General features: G+C 40.9%; 1 protein-coding gene across 1 annotated transcript in view; it reads right to left on the reverse strand.

The window, feature by feature from the left end:
* Nucleotides 1–663: 663 nt before the first annotated feature.
* LOC132959702 (gamma-aminobutyric acid receptor subunit gamma-3-like) overlaps nt 664–19,673 on the reverse strand; it is a 58,683-nt gene continuing 39,673 nt past the window's right edge. Inside the window, exons 4-10 of the mRNA XM_061032883.1 lie at nt 18,330–18,421; nt 17,914–18,045; nt 16,214–16,296; nt 13,870–14,007; nt 11,418–11,570; nt 6,337–6,533; nt 664–3,229 (exon numbers count right to left, since the gene is read on the reverse strand). Of these exons, the coding sequence (XP_060888866.1) occupies nt 2,948–3,229; nt 6,337–6,533; nt 11,418–11,570; nt 13,870–14,007; nt 16,214–16,296; nt 17,914–18,045; nt 18,330–18,421 (1,077 nt within the window). The 3' untranslated portion in view covers nt 664–2,947. The remainder of the gene's footprint in view (nt 3,230–6,336; nt 6,534–11,417; nt 11,571–13,869; nt 14,008–16,213; nt 16,297–17,913; nt 18,046–18,329; nt 18,422–19,673) is intronic.

Genomic DNA, 19,673 nt, shown 5'->3' on the forward strand with positions numbered 1-19,673 from the left:
TGTTTTATTGAAGTATCTCAACAGACAAAGACACTTATAAAGTGTAGTAGAAATATCAGAAGTGAGGAGAGTTTACTGTAGTGAGGGCCAAGCTCTGGTTCACTTCAGTCAGTTCACAGATTCACATATAGGGTGGCTTGTTGAAATACTACAGGAAATGACTAAGTCTCAAATGAGACAATGTGGCAATTTAAAAGATCCAAATATGAAATCCTAAATATGTCCTCGTTTCAGTGATGAACTGACTGAACTGGAACCAGATTGACCCGGCCTCGCTAATGTCCTAACTTACATTCCATATATATAACTGTATGAAAATAGAAACATTAATAAGATACATCCTACATAAAAAGCTTTTTTTCCCCCCCCCATAATATACAAGTTCAGGGGGGAAAAAAGTGAGTCTTTAGACGTTGGGTTTTTTCCACAAAGCAAAAATGCAAGAGCAAAAAAACATTACAATCAATCAATAAATAAATTAATAAAACCCCAAATGTTTCCAGGACTGTCCACGTCTCTCTCTTTGTTAAAGTGTGTGTCCATAAGAGCCTTCAAGAACCCAGTGGATAATCCATTTTACAGCACTGCTCCTTGTACTAAGAGGGGAGGGGGGAGGGGGGGGGGGGGGGGGGGGGGGGGGTGTATGGAGTGTCACAAGAAATATGCCTTTTGGTTGCGCACATTGCAGGAGTGTGAAAAACAGAAGCCTTCACCAAAACAATATAAGCTGAAACTCTACTGTCCTGAAAGTGGATGGAGGGAATGACATGCAGGAAAACGGAGCCCCGCCCCCCCCATGGTCGGATTTGAACCCGTGCAATAAGTCAGGATACTACGACGAGACATCATTCCAGCTGTCATAGCAGTAAATTATATTTTTTATCCTTGTATGGGTAAAATGTGATTAATGGTAGTTAAAATATGTCTACAAAAGAAGCTTAAAGGCAGGGTTGGTCATTTCCTCCAGATATACTTTTTAAGATTTTTTTTGAAATTGTCTTTAGGTCCTGACAGAAATTAATAACTCGTGTGCTCTGAAAAAGGCAGGAAGAAAATCCGTCATCTGTAGCAGTTGTAAAGATGTAAAAACTTTGACCAATGTCTGCCACGAGGTACCAATCTGATGAACCAATCAGGAAGCTCCCTGTCTCCATGCTCGTTCTCTACTCCATGCATGCTCGAGCCCACGGTCAAAGCGATGAGCTGAGGTCCGCTTCTGGACCAATGGCGCTTGTGCATGTAAGTGAGGGGGCGTGGCTTTTGAGGGAGCACAGAGGGGAGGGGGTTGGGTGCAGACGGAGCACTGAGGGAATGCTACTTTCAAAATCATGCTAGTTTTTGAGAAATTACCAACCCTGCCTTTAATAGAAAAGTACCAGTCAACGTTATAAAAGTGAATAGTCCACTCTCTCTAACCCCACTGTAATATAACAGACTTGTTTTTTTACAAAATAGTTTTTATAGGTTATGCAAACCACAAGTTACTGACACTGCCATTGGTCACAAAACCAGTGGAAGTTACTGGTCCACCGCACACAACACCCAGGTCTGACCTAGGCTAGCTGTAGCCAGTCGTTGTGCTAAGCCCTGATAGCTTGTTATTAATTTCTTCTTATTTTTTTGCAATTGTATTCCCAAAATGTTCCACTTATCAGAAGGAAAAAACAACGACACTTTCTGCGACCTTCATCTGGTCATTTGTGTATTTCGCCCCCGAGGAGATTATTATAATGTCTATTGGCTTGGTATGTTTTTGTTTTTTTTAGAATTTAACTTGTGAAAAACACATGAATGTTCTTGGCAGCTACTGAAACAGCATCTCTTACTCATGAAGTATCAAGTACAAAAGCTCAGACTTGACTAACACTCAGACTAAATAAGCCCCTGACACTTATATATTTAAATTAATGTTGTTTGTGTGGGCTTATTGACTTTCTGTGTAAATACAATTTATATAATAATAATAATAATAATACAAATAATAATTAAGTTTCTTAATTGAAAGTATAACTAGTGCTACAAATGAATGGTATTAGTTTTAAACATCTACAGTGGTGGTGTTCTGGGTTGGTTACATGAATAAACGGCTCTAAATTAGGGGCCGACCGATATGGGATTTTTGGGTCCGATACCGATAATAGGGAGAGTAGAAAAATCTGATATCGATATAGTGGCTGATATCTTTTTTGAGATCCATCTTCAAACTGTAGAGACATTTTTTTTTATTTAAGATGGGCACTCAACTGGAAAGTAACGCATGTTCATGCATCATCGATTCACACTATGGAGGTTGAATATGCTTGTTGTAGTCCATATGGCGCCCTCTGCTGGTGAAAGAGAACTGCTAGTGTAATACAATGAAACTCGAATGCAATGCTTTTAGACTCGTGGATAAATCTAGTAATAATGATTACTAGTAATAATAATTAATGCGATTAGAAAAGTAGCCAATAGTCTGGATATGCTAATATCAGCTGATTTTATCGGCTCTACTCTAAATGTGGTCGATGAGGTAACGGTGACAAAAAGGGGGAACTCCTTGCTGCTTCTCTCGGTGGTGCACCCTTTCTAAAGAAGGCACTTTGGGTGCTTCCCCGTCACAACAATCAAGATTAAGCAATGCACACCTTTTTCCTACAACATCTCTGAAGTCAGTACAAACAGTTTGTTTTTTTGAGATTCATAAAGGGGAAGAGAAATCTATTCATGGTTTGCATTTACTGCCAAACATTTTTTCTCCTGGAAACCCACTTCCTCCACAGCGTTACGTGTGCCACAGTCCTTTTTTTTTTTATACCACTGGAGGTGCAGCACATCTCTTAAGATTCCCATCATATCGAACAGGTCATCATCGTTTCCTCCACCTGTAGATTTGACGTTAAACCATGAAACCAAAGTCCAAAGCGTTGGTAGACTGGCTGCTCAGCTGGGCGCTTCCCGAGACAGACTAGAGGTAAAGGTAACTGACCCAGTATACTATATTGAAGAGCAAGAAAGAGGTGGGGAAGAAAACCCGCGAGTAGGTATCCAGCTCGCGTATATTGACATGGATCCGCCCTCTCCTCCAGCCGCCTTCTTTACACTCCTCGTAGCAGCAGAAGAAGCTGGCGCAGTCTTTTCCGTCCAGGCACTCGTTCATGCAGTTGTCTTCGTAGTCGTGCCACAGCAGGGAGTGGCCCATGGGCATCATGGGCCGAGGGGCGTGGCCAATTTTGAAAGATGAGTAGGCCTGTTAAGAAATCAGAATGCGATATGTTGGAGGAATTAACAAATGGCTAGACCTTAACAATGTGCAAGTATCGACTGTTGGTGAATTGAATGAAGGGTTATTAAGCCATGTAGACTCCCAGAGGAACTTTCTCTGTGGTCCAGTGGCTCCAATCCATGGCTACAAAGGCTCTACAGTGAATCTGCTACACTTGATATCGTTAATTGGAAACAGCCTCTGATATCAGCTGTGTCCCTTCCTCTGTCTTCTGATTACCAAATTGTCATATACCAGTCATTTAATTGTTTAATTTTGAGCTTCAGAGAGTGAATCATAAAAAAAACACGAGTGCTAAATTGATAAAACATTAATCCTTGGAGAAACACTAAGCTACTAACTGATTAGCTCTTTAGAAATGAACTTCCTGTTGAACTGTGGTAATGTGACGCTTCACACAGTGACATACTGACAGCAGCCACTTGGTGGCAGTGTCTACATGTTGGATGAAGAATCTTTGTTTTGTCACGGGTAAGGCAAACGGTGTTGTTGGAAACTGGAATTTGAAGCAGCTTATTAAGCAGGGTATCATAAGCTGGAATGCTTAAGCAGCTTAATGCCTGGACAACTAGTTTTCCCCAAAAAATCTGATTTGATCCTAAAAAGATAATCATAGACTTTTACATTATGTATGAGCTGGAGCCTGTTGTTTGTCTATAAGCCTAAAGGCTTCATTAGCAGGCAGAGGTTTCCTGTTAACCTGTCCTCACTACAATGCTGAAAACATTCAGTTTAACTGAGGCCAATTTCAAATTCACTTTAGTGTCCCAGCGGGGGAATTTGTTCTGCAGCCAGGTGAAACCATAAAATGTAGAGACACATGACACATAAGACACAATGTAAAACCATCACTAAAACAACCATAACAATTGTTAATAAGTCGTTTAACATTTTCACTCATGTGCCTAGAGATTCTAGCTCTGATTTCACAGCCACCACATTGTCTCTAGTATACACAGAAAACATACACTAACTCATGTGACCAGAAGGACAATTCATTATTAACATTAAAGATAACAGCCTGAAGCCAGTGCCCACAAATTTCCATTTTCTATTTAGCATGCAAAAACAAATACAGCCTTGATATAATGAGTGATATTTTTCCTGTTTTCATTTCAGCGCATTAGCTGCCTTTTGGCACTTCTGGAGAATCAAACAATCAGTTTGGATACTCAGTGCGTCTCTCAGTGAGGATACATGCTTATCGTTCTGCTGTTGTCAAATTGCTTCGGTGGATAAAAATAAATCAATCTTGTGCATTACCACATGTTGTAAGTGGTTGAGTGTGATTTGATTCTGTGTAGACGGGCACAGTTCAAGGCGATAGGTCCGGGGATGCTAGGAACAAACATTAGAGATATGTCATCATTGTTCCTATTAAGTTTACTAACGGTCCTCAAAAACGACCTGCATCATTAGCTGTAAGACATACTGTACTTTATGATTACTTTTAATATGTTGAGCATTTTTTACGTCTTGCTAAGTAGTAACCGGCAATTCCATCGATAAGGAAGTAGCAGCTGTAGCTCAGAGGTAGAACAGGTTGTCCACTCATTTGGAGATCTGCAGTTCGTCTTCAGCTCCTGGGTTAGGGTTAGGGTTAAGGCCCTGTCATATCAAGGAGACCGTCGGCCTTTGGACCGTCAGTGAGCGGTCATCGCCCTAGTTTTTGCGGTGTGTCCGGGTCTGTCGCTACCACTCGGCCCCAGTTGGCCTTTTTTGGACGACATGTTGAATCGGAGGAGCCGTCACCGGCGTGGTTGGAGTTAAGAATGTCTCTGATTGGCTGTTCAGCTAAGCGAAACAGGACTGAAAACACCAGCGCCATTTTCAACTTTTTATCAGACATTATTCTCCGTTAGAACTATATTACGAGTATTGAGCGACAGCGGTGAGAAAATGGTCTTCTCGCATCAAAAATTGTCTATTTAGCTGCGTGTCTTTCGGTTTTCCCCTTTTTGGAATGACGATTACAGACTACCGCCGCCTGCTGGCATGGAGAGTTATTGCCTCTCGAGCATGTGCAGAACGTATGTGGTGGTCGGCCGTCGGCTGTAGTCTTTGCGGTGTGTTCTAGTGCAACTTTTTGGCCAAGACAAAAGGCGCCACTAGTTCTTTGTCAGGGCCTTTAGGGTTAGGGGTTAGGGTTCTGAATTTTCCTTGGGCAATACACTGAACCTGAAGCACTGATGAATTGATCAAAGTCCTGTTAGGCAGTTTGACGCCCTGCCTGACAGCCTCCATGTAACAGAAGTGACAATGTGTTTTCAAGACTATGAAAGTACTACACTACTACTAAGTACTGCTATACTTGGTCAACAAGGGTGAATTAACATAAAACACATAATGTTCTCAGTTTATTCTTTAAATGATGAGCTAAAAAAAAAAGGCCATCTTACCAAGTGAGATTCCTCTCTTCCAATTTTGGGGAATTCCATACCCTTGATTTTTTTTTTTTGCTGTTTAATAAAATATACATAATATGTAAAAGATTAACACCCGCAGATGTTATATAACCATGCAGAAAAACCTAATGGGTAAAAAATGTTCAACTCCTCTACTCAGCTGTTTGGTAGGGAAAGAGCTTAAGATTGTGTAGTTAAGAGAGCGGGTCTAACATACATTGGGTGAGGAAATTGTGAAATATGGTAAAATATGTGGCTTCCTTTACCGACAAGGCAGCAAGGGGAAGAAACGCCGGGGGAGGGTAGCGCATGCAACACAACTTAATTGTTCAGTCTGAGCTGACAAGCCTCTCTAGCCCTGAGATGCATTCAGCAAAACTCTTCTATACTCGGAGAAAGTACAGTAGTGGGAAGGTAGCGAGCGAGAGGGACGAGACAGAGAAGCGCCGGCTGACTCAGTCTTAGTAGACGTGTGCTGGCGGCTTGAAAAGCTCTCACGGCAGGTGCAGCCTTGAGAGCGCCCACGCAGAGCATTAGGCTCCAGCTCAAGAGCAATTGCTATAAAAAATAAAAAAAAAAGTTCCAAGTGTATTCCATTTTTGTGTAAAAAAAACCCCAACATACTGTATGTATGTTTCTTACTAACTGTATTGACCACACACTTACCATTTTGTGCATCTTGGCCGGCGGTTTAGGTATACTGTAGGAGTAATAGTTGAGCATGGCGTATTCAATCATGGCGGCAAAGACGAACAGGAAGCAGACGGTGACAAACAGGTCCATGGCGGTGACGTAGGACACTCTAGGCAGCGAGTTCCTGGCCACCGTGCTCAAGGTGGTCATGGTCAGCACTGTGGTGATACCTGAGGAGTAAAGGAGCATTACTTTACAAAGTGAAGGAGCAGTACTTTACTTTCCAACTGAGACCTCATGCAGCAATGCATGTCTTGTGTCCTTCTCTGGGTTTTCTTGGTGTTGTCCTTTTGTTGATGGTCAGTTCAGCAAAATCTGACCAATCAGGATCGACTTTTGTAAATCCTTAGTCGGGGACAAACCTAATGTCCACCATTGTGGCTTATATATTTGTACCTGTTTAATATTTTAAACCTTGAGTAAAGGAAGAATATGAAACTTTTTGATCCAGCAGATGTCGCACTTGAGCACCAGCATGAAACCAAAACAACTCGGGCTGCATTGTTGTGTTAGCATGCTAATGCTAGCGCTCTTTGGTTTGCTCGTAGCTTCACACTGCATGTAAATTAACAGGAAATGACCGTGATCTAAAAACGCTTACATGACATTCAAATAATCACTGAGTACAGGATGTTATTCTTCTTTTCTCTAGTCCCTCAGTTAAACAACTTTTATACGCAAAGGGATGAGTCGGCCGGCCGTCCTGGCGATGTAAACACACTACAGATACGGCTCGGAAAGCATCACAGACAGTGGGACTCGGGTGTCACACTCATTGTAGACAGTCATGACTCACAGAGTTATTTTCAGAGGATATATTTGATTTCTGCTACATTTAAGTGTGAAAAATCACATATTCTTCCTTTAAGTAAGTTGTCAACACATACCGTTTTTTTTTTATGTTTACATCGTATGGTGAGGTTCAGCTACATAGGATCAAGCTTCAAGTTAAACAAGTAGGGAAATTGATTTAAAAAAAAAAAAAGATTCAGATAGAATTCAGGGGAACAATGGGGTTGGGGCTTTGTCGTCTCTCAACAAGAAGGTGGGATGTTCTTGCCCAGCTCCTTCAGCAACATATCAAAGTGCCCTTGGGCAATACTCTGAACCTTCAAATGGCTCCTCCTGTGGTGCAGTGATGTGTGAAAGTGTATGAATTGTATTAGGTTGTACTAATCAACACTTTACATAGCAGCCTCTGCCATCAGTGTCAGTGTGTGAATGTGGTGTGAATGGGAAAGTGTGATTTGCTGTCTAATAAGCACTCGAGTTGTCACAAGACTAGAAAAGCAGCATACGAGCTCAAATCCATAAACCAATCTGGAGAGGCAACGCTTTTTTACGCACTGCAACCCTGGAGATCACATTTTCAAGAAGGTGTATCAAAGGGCTCTGATTTATCAGTTGCAATGCTGTTTTAAGGTGGCAAATCCACAGGGTAGGTTAAAGTCATTTATCAGCAGGGCATAGGGGCATAATTAGGACGAGGGGCTTATCCTGTCATCAGGGTACAAGTATCTTGTGTTTACTTAAAATGATTATGATCATCATTTTCAGATTGAGGTTCCCATCAAATCTTTCTTATTTCAGAAGTAATTTTGTCGTTTTCAAGTCGTGATTGTTTTGAGTGGGGTCGCCACACACTGCAACGCAGGGAGCGCACCAGAGTGGTTAGGGGTTCGGTGCCTTGCTCAACTACCAGACCAGCTTCCATATTAGGGGACTGTTAGCGACTCGTACATGATCACAGAATTCATTTTTGTAGGTAATTGAAGTATCAATCATTTATTGGAGATCTTTTTTAATTGTTTCTAATTGTGTTATCAACACTTTGTTTGAAAAATAGCTCCCCATGGCGTCTCAGGAAAATATTTTGTTTTCCTGGTGAAATACAATCAATGCTTTCAAAAGGCGATGTCATCAATGCCCACTGGGGACACATCGCTATACTGCTGTAACGCGCATCCGCGATTCTCCTAATCTTGCCGTCTTTTCTTATCCTTTCCTATTCCTCTGCATGCTACATCTCACCCCCTCCTCTATCTCTTTGTCCCTTTCTCTCTCTCTCTCTCCCTTTCTCTCTCTTTTCGGTCCCTTTCATCCTCATCTCCCACATGTCTTTCATTGGCAGAGTGTGCCACTGCTTGCGCCTGTGGTTTCCATAGAGACGAGTTTCTCCCATCTATTTCAAGCTACCTCCTCTCGTCTATTGCTCGTCTAGACTCGTTTCCCCACGCTCAATAAGATTTAAGCGCATAATCAGGTAAATTAACAATTTTCAAATTCTAATTCCTCAAAACTCCCCATCTTTTTCTTTTTATCTGGTACTGTAAGCTGTGTGATCTCAATGAAGACTAACATTATGTTGTTGTTTTTTTTAGCAGCAGCTTGTGCTGTTATTTCAAATCAGGGTCATGGCTTTTCATTTCATAGTCTCATTCTGACTGTGGGAATCGTTACCATGCAATGCCATGGCAACCAGGGGATTCTTGTTCATCCAGGGGGGTCTGAACAACTAAAAGTCTCACAGCTACGGAAAACAAGAAGCACCACATACTGATAGATAGATATAAATAAATGGGGATCAAGGAGGTTTGAAATAATAAACAGCTTCAGCTGATATTATGTGAAAACTTATGTATGTGAATCTCCCTAACATAGTACTGGTGGCGGCCTTCTCACTTGCTGCTGAGAAGGCATTTGATCGTGTGGAGGGGGGGTTTCTTATGTCGTCTCTCAAAATTTGGATTTGGGCAAATTGTCTACCTTTCTAGGAGAGAAAAAAATACATGTCCTCTGGGAATGTTACGATATTTCATTTTAGATGAGTACATTCAGGCATGAAATACTTAAAGGAGGGATTCTTAAAAAAATGAATATGAATAAATGGGGAAAGTTACAGCTCTCTCTTTAAGGGACAATACATGTCATTGAAGGTATGATTGTGATGTATTTTTTCTGTTTTCTGTAGTTTACCTTTATTGTTGTTATCTTTATTGTTGTTTTCTTTATGATTTGTGTGCAATGCTGCGATGTCCGTTAGTCTGTCCTTACTGTGCTGTTCTTTATGTTTTAACTATTGTAAAGTGTCTGAGTTTTTAAAAGCGCTTATAAATAAAATGTATTATTATTATTATTATTATTTATGTTAGCATATACCCTAACCCTAACCCTAAGCAATGCGACTGATTTATCAAAGACTTTCTACGGGACAAGATGAGACCACGGATCAATTTAAAGAAATGTGGTCACCCAGGGTCATTAAAGAAGTGGCTTTCCCCAATGTGAGGTTTTACGCTATATTCTTTGAAGTGTCTAGATTGATTAAGCATTGGAAGGGGGACAGATCCAGAGGTTGTGCTGGGTCAAAATGGAACAGAAATCAGAATCAGTATTGGTATTGGTCCATGTAATAGAGTTAGGGTCACCTAGTTCATTGGTCTTACATGGCGATCATATGGCTGGAATATAAACATGCAGCCGTTGATATACCTGGAACTCTTCAGATGAATATGCAAGTGATTGAGGTTGAATGAAACTCAAGGCAACTTGATCCTTTTAAGGTATCTCATGCACACTGAAGAGGCCTTGACTTAATGCACGTAATCTGTACCAAGTGTCTCCTCATCACAACCTTCTGACTGAGGAGAAACTAGGACTGAACAGCTTGTAGGGAGACCATGCCTCAATGGAATTGAGGGTAAATAGTAAATAGACTTGATCTCAAAGCCATTTTTACACAGAAGGTCACACTTAACCAATAACACCACATTGACACACTGATGGCAGAGGCTGCTTTGTACTGTGTTCATCAGGTCGCTTTGTTAAGGATTCACTGTCTTCCACAAGGACACTTGAACATGTGGCTGCAGGAGCTGGGAATAGAACACCTGACCTTAACCAAATGTTCCTCCTTCAACCTTTTTACAAGTTCTAGTTAGCTAGAAGATTCCTCCAACTTTTCACAGCACAGTCGGGGGGGACTGATGTTCCTGCCAAATATCTGTAACTCGCTGCTTTCTTGATAGGCTTTTCCCATGAGCAGCACTGTCAGCTCTTTCAATCACACTGACTATAATTCTGCTGACGAGTACTGGTAAGAACGACGGCTCTCACAGGGAACTCTTCTGTGTAAGACGGTGACAGCTCTTTGGATACCCACCCAGAACATGTTAGCAGCTTGTCAAGGTATACTGCCCTGTGGGATTACAGTAGGAAAGGGGGCAACAGCATCGCCTTCTTTTTTTTTTTGCTGTCACGATTGTCGGACTGATCCTCCTCACTCCTTCTGACAATTCCCTCTGCTATTATGTGAGTGCTTCACTTTGCGTTACACTCCTTTCTTTCAACCTGGGGATCAGGTATCAGGCCATCCTGAAAACAGGGGCAGCGTACTGGAGAAGAAAGGCTAAATGACTTTTTGTTGTGGAGCTGTAGTGGATCTGATCAGGACTGGGATAGCTTGCATCTGTGTCCCAGCTGCTGTCAGGGGGAGATCACAAGCCTTTCACTGCCTTTGGTCATGCTTTACCTACACACTGTAGTCTCTGAGTGTCTGTGGTTGGGGTTAACATGGGGTAGTGAGACAAGTCAAAAGAGTGATGGTAAGAGTTACACGCATGGCAAATTTCCAAGACTTTTCTGAAAACTTGCAGGGTTTACTTCTTTTTCCAACACTTTGCCAGGCCTGGAAATGTCTATTTCCAAATTCCATGACTTTTACAGGAATATACTGATTAGCTTACAGTTTAAAAGTTTGGTGGCGGGGAGTTTAACATAACTGGCGTAATTTTGTATTTTTTTTTCCCCCAAGTTATTTTTTCACTAGGCCTTGTTGCCTTTTATTGGATAGGACAGCTGAAGAGAGAAGGGACATGCAGTAAAGGGCCGAGGTCAGATTTGAACCCATGGTTGGTGCAATGAGGACTATAGCCTCCTTACATACTCATTAATAGAAAAGAAAAGAAAAGAGTTAAGTGCCCATTTGTTTGCCCCCAAGATGGATTTAGTGGACCCTTCCAAACCCCAGCTGCTAGGGCAATGCAATCGTGTACCTAGAGCTGTTCTTGCAGGCGTGGCATCACTCTTGATCCAGAAGGAGACCCAGGAGAGGACGACAGTCAGGATACAGGGGATGTAGGTCTGGATGGTGAAATAGCCCATCCGTCTGCTGAGATCGAAGTAAACGGTCATCACCACATAGTCACCTGTTGAGAGTCAGAAGATTGCGCATATGGTCACTCAGTTTACCTATAAAGGTCAATATGAATAACATCCAAGAAAAAGCTTTTAGAGCATTTGCATCATGTCATTACTAAGGAACTAAGCAAACAAAAAATGCTATTTGACTGGCACAGGTGGCTTTGCGGTTGGTGTGCATACCCCATGTTCAGAGGCTGTGGTCCTTCAGGCGGGCGGCCCAGGTTCGGATTTGACCTGTAACTCCTTTCCCAGATCACCATCGGCCGATATTATTGGCTGGCCGATAAATTTGGTCGGGCTCTACTATAAACTTGGTCATTAGTTCATGAAAACTAAACTTGTCCATACTGTCTAGAATGGTTTGGGGGCACAATGGAAAGATATGTCAAATTAAGATACTAAGTAGCTTTCTTCCAAGGTCCTAAAAACACACCAGAGCTACATCTGAAGTTATGTAATATTTCATTCATAGTTTTCTTTTTTGATGTGTTCATGCCTACTATTTGTCTTTCCCATTAAGTCATTAAAAAAAAGATCAAAGTTCAAGTTTTCCAGTTGGGATTGAATGGGATTTGCTGTCAGCTTCTGGTTAGAAAGCAAAGTATGAAGGGTCTCATACATCAGGTAGAGAAGGTATCAGATATAATGAGCAATGGTGCCATTTGGGAAAAAGGAAAAAAATTGGATAGTAGAACAAAGCTCTGCAAATGTAGGGATCCTGCATTGGGGTCTGTTAAGAGGGTGTCACAAAATTGTGGATTCTTCAGGAGAGATCCCCAGTGGCCAGGGATCTTTTCACTCAGTCCTAGTTAAAACAGCCTCAAACATTGTGTACTTTATGAGGGATAAACACAAGATATAGAGAGAACAGAGGAAGAGACTCACAAGCAATATTGAAGATTGTCATGATTTAAATTTATTATAGGTATTTTTAGCTGGGTATCTAATCATCATGAATGTTCAGACAGTATCTCAGCAAGTGAAACAGGAAAAAAAAAGGAAGTGATAGATTTGAAAACTAGCTAATTATCTTGAACAGCATGAGGGAGGTGTGTAGGCTTATCGTGTTTTGAGCATCTCAGCAGAACATTTGTTTGGCTGTTTTAATAATGCACTGGGAGTCCAAGAAAACACTTTATTCATAAGGCCTCATCAATGTGTTCTGAGACGAGTGTGCTCATCAGTCACCCTTTTTGTGATCAGAAAAAAGCTGCCATGGCTATTTGTCATCTTGGGAATGCAATCTGTTTCCCCAGTGGTTGGTTTAACAGACAGCTGAATGTGGAAAAATGTAGGTTTTTTCTATAATTGATCTATACATCTAATTTACTCTGAGCTCTGAAATAATTTAATTATTCTTCCTGTTATCCCTGTTACTCATCATGCAAAGCCCTGCTGTTATTAAGATATTCAGAACCGAGAGTTCATAAACCTGAATGAGGTCCCATTATGCAAATCCAAGCACGTCTCTCCATAGACAAAGGACTGGTCGGCAAAAATACCCAACTCATAAACAAGGTCAAGAGGGGTCATGCCCTCATGCATAATTATTTTCTTCAACATGTATTTATCTTTGAGGGTCACATGAAAGCATTACAAGGTATTTGGAAGTTGTCAATGGCATGGGCCAGTTTGGGGGATAATTACTGGCACGTACAAAAGATGTTTCTCCAGCTTTCAATTCTAGGGCCTGACCGATATGAAATTTCTGAGGCCGATACTGATATCGATATCAGAGAGATAAAAAACACTAAAACCGATATATTGGCCGATATCTTTCTTAGGACCTATCTTTGATCTAGATAGATTAATATTGATATACACATTTATTCTGTCGATCCCTCAAATGCTGTTGTCATTCACTTGTGAAAAAGATAATAAAGACACGATGGTCGTTGTAATCCATACAGCACACTCTGATTGTGAAAGAGAACTGCTAGTGTAATACAAACATACTCAAATAAAATACTATTTGACTTGTGTAAAAATTATTTTGGGGAAGATATGCGATAAAATTATCGGATACAGATAGTCATTTGATATGCTAATATCGGTCAATATTATCGGCCGGCCGATAAAAATCGGTCGGGCTCTCGTCAGTTTCTCGGAAAATGGCAAACAAAAGTAGCAAGAAAGACCATCCCAGTTGCTAGTGTAGATCTAAAACTGACCAAGGCAAGGGAAATATTGTTTTCCCAGAAGGGGAATGAAAGAAGTTTTATGTGATCAGTAGTTCTTTTCTGGACTCAAATGCTGGAGTATTTTGAAGTTTTCTCAACATTGTTTGGTCGGCATCGTGCTCACCTGCTGTTGTCCTGAGCACATCTGTAGTGTTTCGGAGCCCCATGAAATCGAACTGGTAAAGCCTCCAGTATTTCTGGTCGGAAGTCTGCACCGAGTTTCGGTCCCACTTGTAAATGATTTCATCTCGTGGGTAGCCGTCTGGAAACCACACAGAGAGTGGGGTTTAGTGTGTGAAGGGCAGAGAGGAAGACAAGACAGATCAAGTTAAAAGTATGGAATAGGTTGGATTTGAGACAATTGAAGAAATTTTTACATTATTCAGTTATATATTGTGCATTGTTGTGCCCTGTAATGAATCCAGATGCATTATTTAAATAGTCTAATTTAGAGAATAGCTATCAACCAGAGATGAGTCTTTTTTTTTTAACATGAATATAGATGAGAAACATTATTGCCATCTTATTTATCCTGGTATATTTGGACAATTACCATTTTTCATGTCTTGAAAAGAGCCCTGAAGCAAAATGTTCTAACACAATGTAATAAATGACACTCTTCCTTTGGCACCTAGCTCCAAAGTTGTTCTTGTCTACCTTCAGAAGAAACAAGGTTTCAGGACTCACTGTGGGGCCCCATTGAAATGTAAACAAGGGATTCAAATATAATTAAAAAATCCTCACTCAAAAAAACAATCCTAATCATTCTTGCAAGAATATATAAGCTATAACCGTACTATGTTTTAAATTATGAATTGAAATGATTCCCTCATAATAAACTATGTATGCTAAGGTAAACTGTAGCTCTCTTTCTCTTTATCTTCATTCCTGTTTGCCATCTTTTTAAAAAAAAAAGCTGTATATCTTGTGTTAGCTGTTTTTTTTGTTTAACCATAAGCATTATTTCCCTTGTTCTTTAAAATTACACCCCCAGGTTTAACAATTCCATTTTTAGATTGTGGTTGTCAAAATGAAAAAACAAGAATGTTGTGAAATAACAAATGCCCAAGGAGGCACCTCTGTACCAGGCAAACTATCCAAACCCGTCATTGCCATCAGCTCCAAGAGACAAAGAGACACAGTGACCAGCAGAAAATGTGCCATACTGGTCCCAAAGGCCTCTTTCCTGTCCTGGGGAAGAGACACAGCAGAGGCCCTGGAGTCTATGCCCATGTACAGAAACGTTCTTGGCAAGGGCACTGAGATGGATAGAAAAGTAGCTTATCATGTTTTGACCGATTGTGTTTAGAGTAAGGTTGTCAACATTGTCAGTATTTTTACAATCCAATCACCTTTGCTTTTCCTCAAGCTTTTTACAGAGCTACAATTAGTGGAGACTTTCAACAACATTTAAGAAGGTAGTCCTGTTGCAGTACAGATGCAAATCCGTCCCAGCATATAGCCCTGTGTTACAAGCCCCAGACAGATCAAAAGAGACGTGCTACAGGCGAGCAGTGAGCGTGTGAGACGCTGGCAGAGTGTCAGAGAAGAAGACCGGGGGATTCAAGCTGAGCTACTTTTATTTACCCACCACTGTGGCTGGTAGGTTGAGCAATTGGTGTGGCCTCGTGTAAACAATAACCAAACACGTGTGTTGAAACGGGTGACCATGTCGTGCCAGAATGTAATACTGGTGATGGTACTTATACCGGGTTACAGCGCACCGCTACAATCAGGGTTAATGCTATTCATGCTAAGGGGCAGGGTCATCCTGGCCAAACACTGCAGCTACAGCCCAGGCAGGACCTTTTTCCTCTCCTTCAAAAGTTAATGTGTCAGCTTATGACGCCATAAAGAGCAGCTTAATAACGAAGCTAGCACATTGGCAGGTATTGTCAAGCATTACACCTCAGAAATCAGGGACCCTCGGTGTTGCTTTGAGATTTTGTGTGCAGAGGAATACTCTGTTTCCAACACATGACCCTCAGATGAGGAAGCAGGTGCATCTGAAGTTTTTTTGTTTGTACTCTTTCCAGAACAACAACACAGTTTTGTCCTGAATAATTCAGACTACACCACAAGGATATTTAAGACGAGGAAGCTGGAACAGTGTCACAGCACCCTGCTGAAGCATTGCGGCTAACACCTCGCTGTGGGAGTGTCACCCACTTGTACCATTTGCATAATACCATTTGCAGTCATTGTGGTAATTACAATAAAGATGGAAACATCCAAAAAATATAGTCCCACAGGGTTCTTGGGGAAGCAATTGCAAGCCTTTGTGCGTATGATGTGGATAATAAACTAACAACATGCAAAGCAACATCCAGCCATCCAACCAATGGCTATTGGTTATCACGTTTTGGTGTAGAATGGAACTATTCTACTGGCGGCTAAGTATCGCTAAATGCATAAACGTTTGCATATTTGACAAGTGTGTTTTGGTGCATGCTAATTCCAATATTCACAGCTGGAGAAGACGAGTGGACAGGAGTGTTCATCCATTGGGAAATTATGGAGTTGCAGCTGGCATTCTGCGTTGATGGTCATTCTGGAGAGAGAGAGAGAGAGAGAGAGAGAGAGAGAGAGAGAGAGAGACTTTAGCAAAGACATTCAAAGAACTAGAATACTTTGGATCCTCCATTTCTTGGCCTCTGAAGCACATGTTGTGTGAATGCATGGTATGTACCATTGCTCATCTCAAACGTACTCTTTGCACTACTGTTATGAAGAGCTGGTTCCAAACCAGATGGTACAGAATCACACTTGGTTTCTTGGTTGATGTGTCCAGTGAACAGAGCTGTTTAATCCACAACATCCAACTTTTTTTTTTTTTTTTTTTTTTACAAAGATAGTTTATCTAGGTCATCTTCTAGGTCAACCCCAAATTGTGTGTACATTTCTAAAAACAGAAGTTACTACATGTAGCTGTGATCAATGACCAAGTCAGTGTTGCAGAACACTTTTACCAGTCCCCAAACAAATTTACAAAACAACAGAATATAGGCGGAAAGGGAATGTACCAAATGCAGGAAGTGACTGAGTGAGGCCTCCATCCAGAACTTGGACCTATATAAATGAATATAATCTTACGTGTATACATATATGGTTAACATAAAAATGTATTAATTCATTAAAATTTAATTTTCCACCAAAACAAACAAAATGACCCCTCACTCAATCACTTCCAGGTCACTTCCTGCATTTGGTATGTTCCCCTTTCCATCAAGATTCTGTCGCTTGTAATTTTGTTTGGGGACTGATAAAAGTGTTTTTGTCTCAACACTTGGGAGAAGTGTTTCACATCTTGTAATTTTTGTTTCATAAAATGGAAAAAATGGTTTTCAAAATGTACATTTCGTCTCAAAAAGTGTTTAACACTTTGTAATTTTGCTTTGCACTTCCCAACCACCGTACAAACACAGGGGATGTAGTTTTCAATAAAAAATCAAACAGATTGAGACTCAATTGATATTCTCTGCTTGATACTAAAATGTGCCGTTCTATTCATCATTTTTCTCCATAATAATAATACCAATTAAAAAGAGATCATGATGGAGATGGGCATTTTCTTTCTCCTCTTGTTGTGTCAAAGGAAGTCTTATTAATAACAGAAAGACGGCTGCCTCAATCATCCTGTTACACAACAAAGTGCAGATTCTCATGCACACTCAATTTCCATTTCTTTCCAGAATGACCAAATTTAGGAGGATTGAATTTGAGCTGAGGAGGAAAGAGAAAGCAGAAGCTCCCACGATTTTGAGAAGGGAGCATGACGGATGTATCTGTCAATACAATTACACCCCCAAACATAACGCCTCTTTTCAGACTTAATATCCTTTTAATGAAACAATCATTTTCAAATTCATTACCGAGACACGCATAAGCAGCAATGAAATTAGATATTGAAAGCCTAATATTACATGGGAAGTTTATGGCTAAGGAGAGGAATGTCATGAGACGATTATTTAGGAGCAGGGCTGTCTGAAGAGTCACATTGTTCCCTCTAAACATTTCAAAACAGGAGTTTGATGGCTGTAAAAATATTCATTTTACGACCCTCTCCATCAAAATGACAGACAACAAGAAAGTCAACCCCTGGTAGGCTGTATAAACACACATATAGTATACATATATATTTTTTATCATACTGTTTTGCTTCTGTTACCTGAGTGTGTAAAGTATTTTCCCATTGGTCTTGATCCTCAGCAGCTGATTGGGCGTCGTTATCCAATGAGAGTCGGCATTCTTGGAGTTTCTAAAAATGGTGTCAGGCAGCCAGATCAACCCGACCATATTGCTGGTTGAGAGACAGAGAGGGGGTGAATGGCAGAAGGTTAAAAAAGGTTTTGAGGTGCCTAAGAGAGCTCAGGAGCTCCCAGGAAAATATGTGGTTACTAATATTATTGGCATTGCTACAATTAGTGTGTATTATCTACTTTAGTATTATCTGTTATTTTTGTCTCTATGGATAAGTATTCTGTCTGTCTGCTTGTCTCTATCCATATTTTCACTCCCCGTTACCATGTGCTTGTTGATGGGGAATTTCTGGAATTTAAACGACATGTTCAGTAGATCTCGTACCTGTTGAGGGTAAGGGTCTTCATGGTGCTGCTGTTGTACCGCAGACGGGTGTCCACCCAGGTCTGGGCGAAGATAATATCGATCTGGTACTCCTGAGGAGAGAAAACGAGAGTCAATACGCTGATCTGAAAACCCTCCTTTTAAAGTAGCATCCCGACTGAAAGAGATGGATGAAGTCCTTGTGCCTCTGTGTCGTCCTTCTGGAGGAGCTAAAAATGTGTTTGTTTGAAGCCAAATGAGTTCACATCAAAGGAGATACTCCAGCATTGCAACACTCCGTGGACAGGACTTTTTGATATGGAAATGAAATCGTGTAATCTTACAAATGCTTATTTCAGCACATTTGATTTTCCACCTCAGCAGTGACCCCTCTTCTAATTGCGAGAAGTCTGAATCAGAATATTAATTTGCTTAGGTAATTAGTCATTGTTGTTTTGTGGTGAAAAGGTATCATATTTTCATTTTTTAAAATTACAAACACACCTGAAACACACCTAAAATGGTTGAGGGATTTTAATCTCCCAACCGGAAGGTCAAGGGTTCGATCCCCAGCTCCTGCATCAACATGTCCGATAAATGTATGTATCAATATTTATCTTTCTGTCAATATATATTAGTATCCGTTTTTTTTCCTCCCTAACCTCGAAATCGGTCTCAAAAATCCCATATCGGTCGGGCGCCAACAAGTACAATAACAATGACATTAGTAGACCTGTTGTAATGGAGTAATTGTTACAGCCCCAGACAGGCAAGCACGCCCACATAATGTTGCCGTTATTTGCAGACTCTTGGAGAGCGGGGCATGTTTACCTGTTTGCCTTGCCACAATGATCTCTCACTGTAAACTCTGACACCTGCTCTGGCACTAGGAAGAGGCAGAGCCATTTTGTCAGTGAGCTCGCGAGACCGCTTGCTCTGCTTTTGAGTGTCTTAAGCCGTTCATGCAGAAGACTGAGGTACTCAATCTGAGGCCTCGTTTGTCGAAGAATCACTATGTAATGCTACTTGGATTTACCCGCTACTGTTGCCTGGTGTGTGTACTACAACCAAAAAATTAGGCGACCCTGAAAGTGCCTCCAAATGTCGTCCCTTTTGACCATTTACATATATTAATGGTAACAGGAAGTCAAATACATACATTCAAGCACATCACTACAATCATGGATTAAAAACATTGCCACTCACTTTCTGACCTTTCCAAACACAGCGAGATGAGAATTGACCTTCTAATAATACATCTGTCACTAGAATCACTGTTATTGTTGTTCGGCGTGACCTTTGGAAGATTATGTTAGGGAGACATGCAAGCTTTGACCTGCCTATAATTTAAACCCAAACCACACC

The sequence above is a fragment of the Labrus mixtus genome, chromosome 24 (assembly GCF_963584025.1).
Source record: "Labrus mixtus chromosome 24, fLabMix1.1, whole genome shotgun sequence".
In the NCBI taxonomy this organism is placed as follows: domain Eukaryota; kingdom Metazoa; phylum Chordata; class Actinopteri; order Labriformes; family Labridae; genus Labrus; species Labrus mixtus.